At 42.3% G+C, this 12,099-nt stretch overlaps 1 protein-coding gene and 1 long non-coding RNA gene across 5 annotated transcripts in view; one reads left to right on the forward strand and one right to left on the reverse strand.

Annotated features, from left to right (window-relative positions):
* LOC139817968 (uncharacterized) overlaps positions 1 to 4,529 on the reverse strand; it is a 154,428-nt gene extending 149,899 nt beyond the window's left edge. The window contains exon 1 of the long non-coding RNA XR_011733351.1: positions 4,390 to 4,529. This is a non-coding gene — a long non-coding RNA (uncharacterized lncRNA). The remainder of the gene's footprint in view (positions 1 to 4,389) is intronic.
* LOC139817966 (putative receptor-type tyrosine-protein phosphatase mosPTP-1) overlaps positions 1 to 12,099 on the forward strand; it is a 267,152-nt gene that overhangs the window by 224,475 nt on the left and 30,578 nt on the right. For all 4 annotated transcript variants that reach the window (XM_071786319.1, XM_071786318.1, XM_071786317.1 and 1 more), the window contains exon 5: positions 8,749 to 8,930. In XM_071786319.1, coding sequence (XP_071642420.1) covers positions 8,749 to 8,930 — 182 coding nt within the window. The remainder of the gene's footprint in view (positions 1 to 8,748; positions 8,931 to 12,099) is intronic.

A 12,099-nucleotide genomic window follows, 5' to 3' on the forward strand; every position in this document is an offset into this window, starting at 1 on the left:
TAACATGAATAAGTCAAAGATATTAAGTTCTCGAGTTATAAATTACGATTTAGGTGCTCGAAATCTGTATTATGAAAAGAGAAGATTTGACTGATATCAAAACGCATATAAGACGTCGTCAGGAAGCTAATATACTCAGTTAATTACCAACATATCGTACGGTATTCGTGCGCAGCGTGGCGTGTAATGTAATTTGTGTGTGTGGGGCTGTCAAATCTATCAGAACGCACCGCTTGTACACACACGGCAATGCGTCTTGCTTTGCGTGAAGGAATCGTATATATATTCCGCCCTCAATCCGATTCGCATTCGACTTCCGATTTCGGTATTTTCGCGCAACGAGAAAATTGATATCGCGCGCGGTGGCGCGGCGTGTCCCGCAGATTTACCGTAACGCAATCGCCGTGATCGTTGTAATTGAAGTGGGCTATCCATCTTACATTTGTCGCGCGATGAAATATACTTTATTACGACGGGGACGTGATAAGAGAGGGAAAGCGGGAGGGAGGAGATGGACCCCGCCGCGTGCAACCGATCGCAATCGGACCTATAAAGTACGTGACACACGACACAATACGATACGACTGGGAGAAACGGTATTCCGCCGCTTCTGGTGTTGTGCGCACCAACGTTTTCTATATCCTCCCGACGACAGGTGGATCACGGAGGAGCATCTCCAACAATCTGGACGGACGGACGGGGAAATGGGTTGGGAATTGATTTATCGAGACGATACATCAATTCTTTTAGCGTATATATATATATTACGGCGCGCTCGACCGCCGTCGAATGCGAGAAATCAATTATTATGGAGTGCGCGCCGCGGCTCCCTAAGATGCTTCCATTTTTCCGGTGTTGGCCTCTCCCCGCAAAGTTCCTTTTCTCCTTCTTTCGCTCTTATATATTTTTTTTTATACACCGAACTTTGGCGAAACTTTATTATCAACTTTTGTTATCAAAGTTCCCAACTCATCTTGCGACTGGCGATGCGATAAATCTTAAAAAGATAATAAACAGTAATTTCTTGAAAACGAGTGGCGGCTTCTCTCTCTCTCTCTCTCTCTTTCTCTCTCTGGAAATTCCCATGCGGGGGAGAAAAGTCTCGAGGGTATTTTTTTGCGTGCGGGACTTAAATATTTGCGGAGCGTGAGCCGAATTCCGCCGAATAATCCGCGACGGAAGAATTGTGCCAAAAATTTGATATTCGTCACCGCCGTCGCGCGTCGCCGCTGGATGCAAGCTCTCGGGCTCGGTTCGTTCGACAGTTGGATATTATGCGCGAAACATCGCATATCAACACCGTATCTAGAAATGTGCGCGCTGGTCGTTCGGCCAGAATCCGCGAACGTTGGGGATTTATCGGGATCGTACTGGCACACGCACAATAGACCGGAATTATGAAAGACCCGGCCCCGAAAGTTTTGATAGGCTCTTTCTTCCCGTGTCGGAGATGGATTTAGGTTTCCAAAACTAAAGTTTTTCATTGTTCCATCGCAATCCTCACGAGCCCCCCTTTTATACCGCCCGACAATGGACTCTATCCTGTCCTGTGTTATTGTATGCATCCTTTTTCGCATTAATACGCCGGTCAAAGCATAAAGTTCACGCAGAAAACTGACAATCGGAAAGTTATCCGCGTATAGAGTTTATGTCCTACTTCTAACGTGTAAGAGTCATCTAAATGAAACATGGACTAGCTGTTCGAGTAAAGTAAATTTAGACGGCATAAAAATATGTACTTATACATACATTAAATAAATACATTAAATATACGTACCACATTATTACTGATAGTGCTGTCTATGTATTAGGCATTCTCGTAACATTTAAACAGGTCCTATTTTCAGTGACGTTAGGTTTACTATTGTCGACGTAGCAGTTACCCAAATCTATGTTTTATTCGGACGACCCTTATATTATATTTTAACTAGATACATTTGTAGTTTTCCTTCGATGGAAATAAGTCGAGTGCAAATTAAATATTTAAAATTTTCATGTATAGTATAATCGATAATTTGAATAAATCATAAAAGTAAGACGCTTCTAGGGAGGGGTAATCTGAATCTCAAAATATGAGTCACGTATTTATATATATTAATACAATATGCGAAGCAGCGAGATGACTTTTCTTGACATCCTCGCCTAGGAAAAGTAAATTCTGAAAAGAGGTTTTAATGCAGATGCAAAGGACATGAATTTTCGATAATTCATACGAATTACGTTCCACGGATACGCATATATTTATCCGTTAATAATTTATGCGTTGTCTCCCGCGGGGCGAAAGTTTCGGAATTGAAAAGTTGACGCGTCTAAGGGGGAGGGAGGACCGCCGTCGCCTTATACGAAGTGCATCTTCATTTGCGTATCGGAAGTACGATCGCGAGGGAGTCAAAAGAAATCGCGGAATTGTTTTTCATCCGCGAACTAGCGAATAATTAATTGTCCCGAGTTTCTTGAAATACGCTTCTCCCGCGAGGGAAGTAGCTCTCGCGCCGGGTTTCTTTTCCCTCCGCGCAATAGCGACGGAGAAAAATCAAGGCGGAAGAACAGAAACAATCAATTACCTCCGAGACGAGTCCCAATAAGAAAGTTGTTTTCTCTCCTCGCGATAGGAGAAACTTAATATGCCGCATGCATTCGGTCCGCGCGCGCGACCGAATTAAGTCCGCGGCGACGTTCGCTTTAAGTACGGCCTCCGGAAAGTGATTAAAGGCGCGCCGCTTGCGCGAAAGCTTTTTCGAAGCTTTTAATCTAATTCCTGGCAGAAGCCAGGTAAAAACGCGGGTACAAATGCGAGTGCCGTTCTTCCCGCACAGATCGATATCTCTCGGCGCGCGGCGGCCGTCTCACCGCGGGCCGCGCGCGCACACACACCTGTAGGGGCCTGTAAATTTTCGTGTAAAATGTATCTCGCGTATCGAAAATTTCAAACGAATTTGCCGCAGAATGCAATGACGCGAATTGCGCTAATTGGATACAAGTCGTCGATTGCTTTTTCCGCGCGTCGAATTTTTCGAGCGCAAAAACAGCGCAAATAAAAACCACGGAAGCGACAGGTCATTTTTGCATTTAATTGCTGGCTCATTCCCCTTATCTCACGGTGGCAAATTGGCGATGGGGGTTTGTCGCCGGTAAATTGATTGTGTCCTATAGGCGGGTTGTTGAGCATATAGTGCAGCACCGGGAGAATGTGCGCGAACGCGCGTATCCATGCGAGGAAGCGAGAAAGGGTGCGTACGAGTGTATAACGTGTTATTCTTCATCCTTCATTTCCCCATCACTTGTAACTCTCGGCGCGCTGGCTCGCGTTACCGTGTTTCCCCTCGTCGTGTATTTAGCGCTAAACGCGGGACTCTCGGCGTTATCGAGCGCGTTCCAAGCGCGCGATAGACCGATAAAGCCTGGAGTCGCGCGCCGGAGCGCAGCGAGAAGATATGACGCCCCACCATTTATCCCCGCTACCAGAAAGAAAACCGAACGAGGCACTTACTTCTCTTCCCCTGTGAAACTGAGGCTGTGAAACTGAGAGGTGCGTTATTCTTATATACGAGAGGGAGACGTATCTCGCGGATAAACCGCGAATAAATGGCGCTTCATCGCCGCTGGAGTGTAGCGCCGATGAAAAATAATAAGGGGGGCCCGGTATATAAACTACTTCGAAAATTAACGTCGCAGCGCACCGAAAGATAACCGCAATTCGCTGCAACGTGACAAATACATTACCGCTCGCGGGCGCGCGCGTGTAAACGTGTGCGGGGGGGGGGGGCAAGTACACGCACAATACCGGGGGCGGGGGCGGAACGAATCGACCCGGGCGAATGCAAACTGTGGCAATTATTCGAACCGCAGCTGCGCGGAAACTTTCCCGTAACAGATCGCGCAACGATTAATAATCTATATTAATTACTGCAAAATGCAGATATGCAATTCGAAGACGATAAAATCTCACCCTCTCCCTGTCGCGCGCCGCGTCTTCGACCGCTAATTAGTCTGGGAGAATTATGCCGCTCGGCGCGCAACGTTCCGCAACGGGGGTGGGAAAGGAGTAATAATTACCGCGTGTGCGGCTACGGCTCCGAAAAATCGCGCGGCCGTTTTCTTTTCTCCGAGGATTAAAGATTGCGGGTTGGAAGTTCGAATTCAATCGGCGACAAAAGCGGACTACGAGTTATCCGATCGAAATCTACTCTCCAGCTCGCAATCTTTAATCTTCACTGCGTAATTTGATGGGGGTTTAAATGATTCGGAGAAATATTCGTTTCCTTATCAGCCTGTTCGCTTCTATTCATCAGAGACACGATGTGTCCCTATAATATTCTGCAATGTGGAATGGAAATATTCAAGGAACTAATACTCAGATTTCTCAAGAAACTAATATATATCACTCACCGAAACGTTGTTAAAGAAGCCGCGATTGCACATTTTTTCCTCGTTCAACATGACCCTACGACACTCTGCGACGTTCCTCTCGCCGCCAATGTGTTTTATCGGCCAAATTATCCTGAAGGGCGACGACCCGCGGCAGGATACCGACCCTGAAACAGCGTTAGATCACAATAACTGATTAACTGACGCTCTAAATTCTCTAAACATCGCACGTTAGGTTTATTAGACATTACCTGCATCCGACGGGTGTCATTACTGGGATCGCGACTGGTTTTATTCGTCTACCGCAGAGAATTGAGAGAATTTGTAGTCGATACGTCGTAGGTATCCCTGCATACTGACTTGACGACTTTCCGAACGGAAAGATTCGAGAAGCTATTCAAGTCAGACACTTCACCGAACGCCGTAGAAGAGAGGCCGTGATCGCGTATATACCTTCTCCTTATCCAACATGGCGGCCCCACGGCACGTCGCGACTTTCTTCTACGCAACAACGATGCGTTGTACGGGCGAATTATTCCAAAGGACGACGATCCGGGCGGGATATCGATCACGAATAACAGAAACACCGTTCGATCACTATCCCTGATTAACCGACGTACTGAAATGATCGCCCGTTAGATTTATTCGGCACTCTCGGCCCACACCCGGCTTTCCGACGAGCGGCGATCTGACGGGTATTGATTCGATGAATGTCGATCCGAGATCCGATGGATTGTCGTCGGTGCCGATCGCGAAAATTGAACCACCACTTTCGGCGCACCGCAACGATGAACGATATCGTTTCTGATGAACTTATCCCGGCATGAATTTATCGGCACTCCCGATTGATTCGCGGATGAATTGCGATCGACATCGCTCGCGACTCGCGACGCGACATTACTATAGGACACTATAGGTACACTACTACACTACCTAGTACCTACTACAAAGTTTAACCATAGACTTGGTATAGCTCGCGCGCATGCGCCACTTTAATCATATAGGCTACGCGTATGCAGGGGGTGCGTTCAAAAATTACGCCTAGGCAACCTAGGTAACTCTAAGTGCCCATCTACAATAGGTGTTTTAAGCCCTAAGCCTTAAGAAAGTGTTCAATCACAATTAAATTTGAGGAGAATAATTGACTGTGGCCGGTATTCATAGTTATTTAAGACCGTCTTAAGTTCAATCTTAAGATGTCATGAACCAATCACAGAGCCGTATTAGCGTCTTAAGACATTACTTAATGCTGGGTCTACAATGCGAGTCATAAAGTCGTGAGTCGCAAGAATTGACCAATCACAGTCGATTATTCTCCTCAAATTTGACTGTGATTAGTCAATTCTTGCGACTCACGACTTTGCGACTCGCATTGTAGACCCAGCATAAGACGGTCTTGAAGACTGTGAATACCAGCCTGTGATTGGTCAATTTCTTAGGGCTTGGGGCTTAAAACATCTATTGTAGATGGGCACTAACAAAGATTTAGCCATAATCGTAAGGCCGTAAAAAAATAAACCATCAATCACAGTCGATTATTCTCCTCGCGCTCGAAGAATAATCGAGTGTGATTCCCTGATTGGTCTATTTTCTTATGGCCTTACGATTACGACTGAAACTTTGTTACGTGCAATGGCCTTAATGATGATAGTATACGTGACGTAAACTGTAGCTTAGAGTTACCCAGGTTGAATTTTTCAACGCAGCCCAGATGTTAGAAACAGAGTGCAATGTTTTTCGAATGTTTAAACTCTTTTTTTTTTTACTTATTCGACACCGGACGAAAGCTGTCACACGATGTAAATTTATATCTCTTTTGTTTTTCTAAATTTTTTTTCCGTGTGCTTACAATGAATCGGAACACGCAATCTTTCTGGGATAAGAATAATCTCCCGTGAAATCTACGAGATATATCTTTATAAAATAACATAAAAATCTAAAATATTGTTATATTTCTCGAGCAGCTTTAAATAAAAATCAATTACGTTGTGCCGTAAAATGTACGTACATACCTAACAGATAAATATTTTTGAAATTATTAATACTCGATGATAATAATAAATCATAAAATGAATATTACATTATGAACTAATTATAATAAATTATAAAATGGATATTTTATTATAAATTAATATACACAAAATTTTTTACAAATAAGTGTCTAAATATAGATATTAAATTGCTGTCATTAAAATTATGGGTATATTAAATTATTGACATATCAATTCATCAAGCAGTTCTTATAGCTTCCCTTTCTTTATATACATTTATAAATTATTAAAATGTATTACCGAAATTTTACGTGGCTAAAACCGATCTCGGAGAAGACGTCTTAAAAATATCTTAAAAGAACGTCTCGACGATGTCATAAATTGGGAGGTAGGATATTTTAAAGGCGTTAGACGGACGTCTTGAAAATTTTTAAACGACTTTTAGACTTATTTAGAAACACTCTATATAGACTTTAAAAGCTATAATATTCCCTAAATGTTCATTTGAACTGTCATATTAAAAATAATATATCATATACTCATGACGTAGAGCGTTGTTTTATATAAGATGATGAAGATAAATTATTGTACAATTTTTTAGTACATATTGTAAGATAAAGTCCTGTTGCTAGGCCGTTTCTCGGTGCAGAGCACCCGGTATTGTAGCGTTCGCATCACGTTAGCGTCGCGCGTCGCGGCTACTTGCCGATCATTGGTCGCCGATCTGTTACTAGCGCCGGCGTCTGCGTTACGTATTACTACGCGCTCTCCCATAGGCTCGTGCGTGTCCACAGTGACCAATGAGTCCAGTCCTGCGACTCCTGCCTCCAGTGTCTCCCGCGAGTAGTGCGAGTTTGTTATCGGTCGTTGTAAGGAGTGGTTATCTGGTAATAGGTTATAGCGAGATTTCATCGTCAGACTTGCTCGTGAGACAGGTGAGATTTCGAGCCACCAAGTCGTTGAGTTAAGTCGAGTCGAGGCAAGTTCCCGGTCTTTGTCGGTCACCCGACTGTACCGTCGCTTCCGCGTTGTTTAATTGCCATTTATTGTGCGTGGTCGGTCGTAGACATGGTAGCCCGGCGTACGCTGTGTACGCGATATCCGAAATGTGTGAGTTATCTCCTTTTTACACGAGGTTGGGCTTCGGGCATCGGACGTACCCTTTTTCTTCCGCCCTCATTCTCTCCTGACATATTTCCCGACATTATACGAGAGGTCTGTAGTAATTGCCAATACTCTCTTTCGACTCGTTCCATATGTCAATGATATTCGGGTCGCGAGTCTGCTGACAATAATTCCCTTAAGGCCATTGCACGTAACAACGTTTTAGTTGTAATCGTAATGCTCTTCAAGCGCGAGAAGAATAATCGACTGTGATTGGTCTATTTCTATTTTCTTACGGTCTTACGATTAAAACTAAAACTTTGTTTACGTGCAGTGGCCTTTACAATATTTATAGTATCACGATGCGCGCACGCATCTATAAAATTCTAGCGGCCGTCGACGTAAAAATTTTGTCTAACTAGTATTGTCGTAATTAAATTGTGGGGAAAAAAAAAATAGCATCATATTAGTGTTGCGATCACCTCAAGTATTTATCTCGGATAAAGCACGAAAAACGCCGATATGAAATTTGCTACCTAATAGCTTTTCAGGCTTTTATGACGCGGAGAATTCCTGGTCGACTCCTGATCCCCTCTTTCCCGTCTTTCATGTGCGGTTTTGAAAGTAATCTTGAAAATTATTTATGTAATTTTCTTGACAGTTTTAGCCGTTTGTAAAATACCCGTGGCGTTACCATATTGCTATAAATTACCAAACGGTGCGTAAAAAAATCCAGACATGTGTTAGTATCCTTTAATTGACAATTTTAAGATCACTTTCTTTCCGCGCCTTTTGCATTGTAGCATTAATACAGGATTATGTTAAAAAGCCATACGCGGTGTTATCTCAAGAATTGCGCATTTGCAATTTGAATACCTTTCACGGAAGTTCTCTCCACATCATCGTGGAATTCTCTAACCAACATCATCCCCTTGAAACATTTTCTTAATGCAGTTTACAGGAGAGTTCCGTATAACTTTACGAGGTAACGCGGGTTATAGATGCGTATTATAATATTGAGCCTTTCAAAATCGTCTATACAACATCCGTCTAAGACATTTTTCTTTCAAATCACGTGGAAAAAAAAAAGGAAAGAAATGTCCCGAGGAACATCGAGGAGAATATTGGGTCGACTTGTAGAGGATTTTTCGCGACGATTTTCAAGTTCCTCGCATTGTGCGAGGAACGTTCGTGCAACGATAGCGTCGCGCGTGACTTCCAAGTCACGTATGGTGGAACGGTTGAATTGCAAAATGTCATAACGCGACGCACTTGTTATTTGCAGCATCGACGAGGACGGCCCGTGGAACGCGACGAAGGAGATCCTAACGCCGACCAACGACACGTTCTACACCGTCGAGAACCTGAGGCCGTTCACGGTGTACAGCTTCCGAGTGGCGGCGATAAATGCTTTAGGACGCAGCAAGCCCAGCCAGGCGTCCTACTACATGGTGACCCTCCGCGAAAGTAAGTTTCGCGACTTTGTGACTTTCTCTCTCTTTTCTGTCTCTCGTTTCTCTTCCTCGTTTCTGTCAAATAATTGAAGCGCTTTTATCTATTTAGCGGGACATGCATTCAGTGAATCGTTATTCCTTCTCAGGAATCAAACGAGAATAAAAGATATAAATTGAAGTTTTAAAGAGGATTATAAGAAGATTGTGTCTGTACACATTGCAAAGTTATAAATAATCATGTTATACAGAATTTATTAGCATTTGATACTCTGACAGAATACGAGGTGTGACAATAAGGTTCCGAGAAGAATTTTGTCTCTGCCAAAGTAGCAACACTCAAAATGTAAACTATTACGTTCCACATCGCTGTGTAGCTTCAACATTGTCAATTGTTTCAATCATTGTACAAATTGGTTTGTGTAAAGACATATTTGAGTTTTGTATTACGAGAAAAATGGAGCGTAATTTAAAGCAGAGTTGTGATAAAATTTTTGGTGAAATATGGCGAATCGTTAATGGATATATTTATGCGTTCAGCGCGTCCTTTTACGACTTTTTAACTTCAAAATCGACCACAACGTTGGAGCACTCTCTGTATTCACCTGATTTGTCTACTTGTAACTTTTTTTTTTCTCGACTAAAAGCGATCGTAAAAGAAACACATTTTTAGTCAGTTTCTGGAATTCAGAGTAACATAATGCAGATATTAAAACAGGACGTGAGTACCACAAATATTACAATCGATGGGTGCCACACATGCTAGAATACATGTGTACAGTCTGAAAAAGACTACCTTGAAGGCGATAGCCTCACATCTGTTTAATTTTCAAAATAAAATTTTACAATGAATTATTCTCGAAACTTGTCACACTTTGTATATTTACAATATTTACATATATCTGCAGTTTCGATGAAACAGTAACATATTATAAATATCTACGCATTAAATTAATTATTATAAATACTTAATTAATTATTATGAATATTTGTTATATTGTTATAATTTATATATATTAGAAAAATATTAATTTATTGACATATTAATGATGAAACACTAAATGTTATAAACAATGTACGGGGGAATTGCAACGATGGTGATGACACTGATTTCTCGGTGAATCGAAAACAGGCCGTTCCGGTTAAGTTATACTTTAGAGTTTCGTGTTGCTTATCTATTATCAATATATCTGAAAAATTTGTGAAAGACTATTAAGATGTATTGACGCTATATAGAACTTACCTCTAAATCGAACTAACGCAAGGCGTTCTCCACTTCTTTTTGTTTTCTTCCTTCCCCTTCCACCCCTCTCTCTCTCTCTCGTAGAAGCGTCGTAACAGTAAAGTTTCCCGGTGAGGACCAATATCGGCTTTAGGATATCCTCTCGTCGCAAGCGTACATCTGCGCTTCAAACCGATTCAATCGTCCAAATTACATCTCCCGCAGGCCATCAAAACGAAGTTTGTCGACCACGATGACGCTGAGTGGCGTTATGCTAAATTAAATGGTTGACACCCTCAGGTCGTTAGCGCCCTGAAAGGGAGGGGGGAGGGCACAAAGCGTTTCACGGTGACGCGCGGAAGAAGAAAGTGACGAGACTTCGAGTCGAAAAGAGGAAAGTCCGTGAAAAAGAAAACGGCGGCGGCGGAGTGGAGGGGACGGGAAAGGATTGAGAGCGTGGCACGACCAGTTCTTGGCATCCGGAGAGGCGAGAAGAACCGTCCAGGACGGCTAACTAAAGAGGCGCTAATTGCAGCCGACAGCCGGGAGCGTGCAAGCAGGCTCAAGTCGAGCCTATTCTTTTCCTTTTGTTTCCTAATTCGTCCCTTCTCCAGTTTCTCCGTCTCTTTCTCTTTCTACATTTCTCTGATCCTTTCTTTCGTCATTGTCATTGTCGTCGTCGTCGTCCTCGACGTCATTCTTCCGCACGCTATGAAATAGGTTGAGCGGGTCGAGTCTTGCGCAAAGCCAGAGGCCAACCCTATAAATTCCGTCGAGCGCGGCCGCGCAGGAAGATGGCCAGCAATGTGTATAGCCATATATACGCGCTACGGACGACAAAGTTTGCAAGTGCGAGGACCATCTCTCCGTTCCGCGCTCTCAACCCTTTTCGACCTGGATTCCCGCGCGTCGCTGATCGCAGGCCCCAATTATCGGGTTACTCGCGCGCGCGCGCGTACACGAGAAGGGCCAACTCGCGGTCCAACGGGAATTAGGTGGCTCGTGGAATGTAACTATCGTAGATGGAATCCCGGTTCATTTTTAACGGATGAACGAGCAAATGCGTGAGCATGACTGATTTCGCGTCTGTTACAGTACGCTGATATTTTTTCTCGACGTTTTTTGTGCGCAGCTCTCCTGTCTTTTGCGTTGATCATTCGTAAAGTATCTACAAAATGTTATAGAACCAGAATAATTTGCGCTTAAAGATTTCATGATATTTTAACACACGTTATACGTTGAAGGATAAATGTTTAGCAAATTTAATATTTACTAGATTTGATTAATATTTAGCTGAATCTTGTTGCTTATTAAAACGTTGAGATATCTGTATATTGATCATTACGCGATGTTTATTATATTATTAATATTGTACTAATATTAGTAGCTGTAATAATATTATACTATAATAGTGGGATTATACTAAATATTTAAAAATATTCATTTAATTTATATTTGTATATATAAATTTATATAAATTATTATAATTAGTCACATTTAATAATATAATTAATAGTTTATTTAGAGACTGGAAAGGGAAAATTTGACATTCTTCGCACACTCACTCATGCTTGCACATATACATATATTCTTCTTAATTATTTACACATTAATTTATTGTATATTATAGCGGAGAGGGCGATAACATATTACATTACATTATTAACTACATAATATGATATTAATAACATGCTAATTAAGTTTTAAATTGAATGTATCGATTGCCAAATATTTTGGACATCGGTCCCTGGGTTTGCTATTGCAACAAGTTTCAGTCTCACATTTCTTCCCGTGTCACAACCTACCTAAATTAACATTTGTACCGTTAAGTATTCCGGACCGAGGATATTTCCGCCCGTGAAAATATATTGCTCTCACCGCGCATTCTCTTCGTAGATCAACAATTCTATTTTATACTCGTGTCCCGAATCCCGATTCTGTTTCCGAGACGTTTCGCATCAAA

The sequence above is a fragment of the Temnothorax longispinosus genome, chromosome 8 (genome assembly GCF_030848805.1).
Source record: "Temnothorax longispinosus isolate EJ_2023e chromosome 8, Tlon_JGU_v1, whole genome shotgun sequence".
Lineage (NCBI taxonomy): Eukaryota > Metazoa > Arthropoda > Insecta > Hymenoptera > Formicidae > Temnothorax > Temnothorax longispinosus.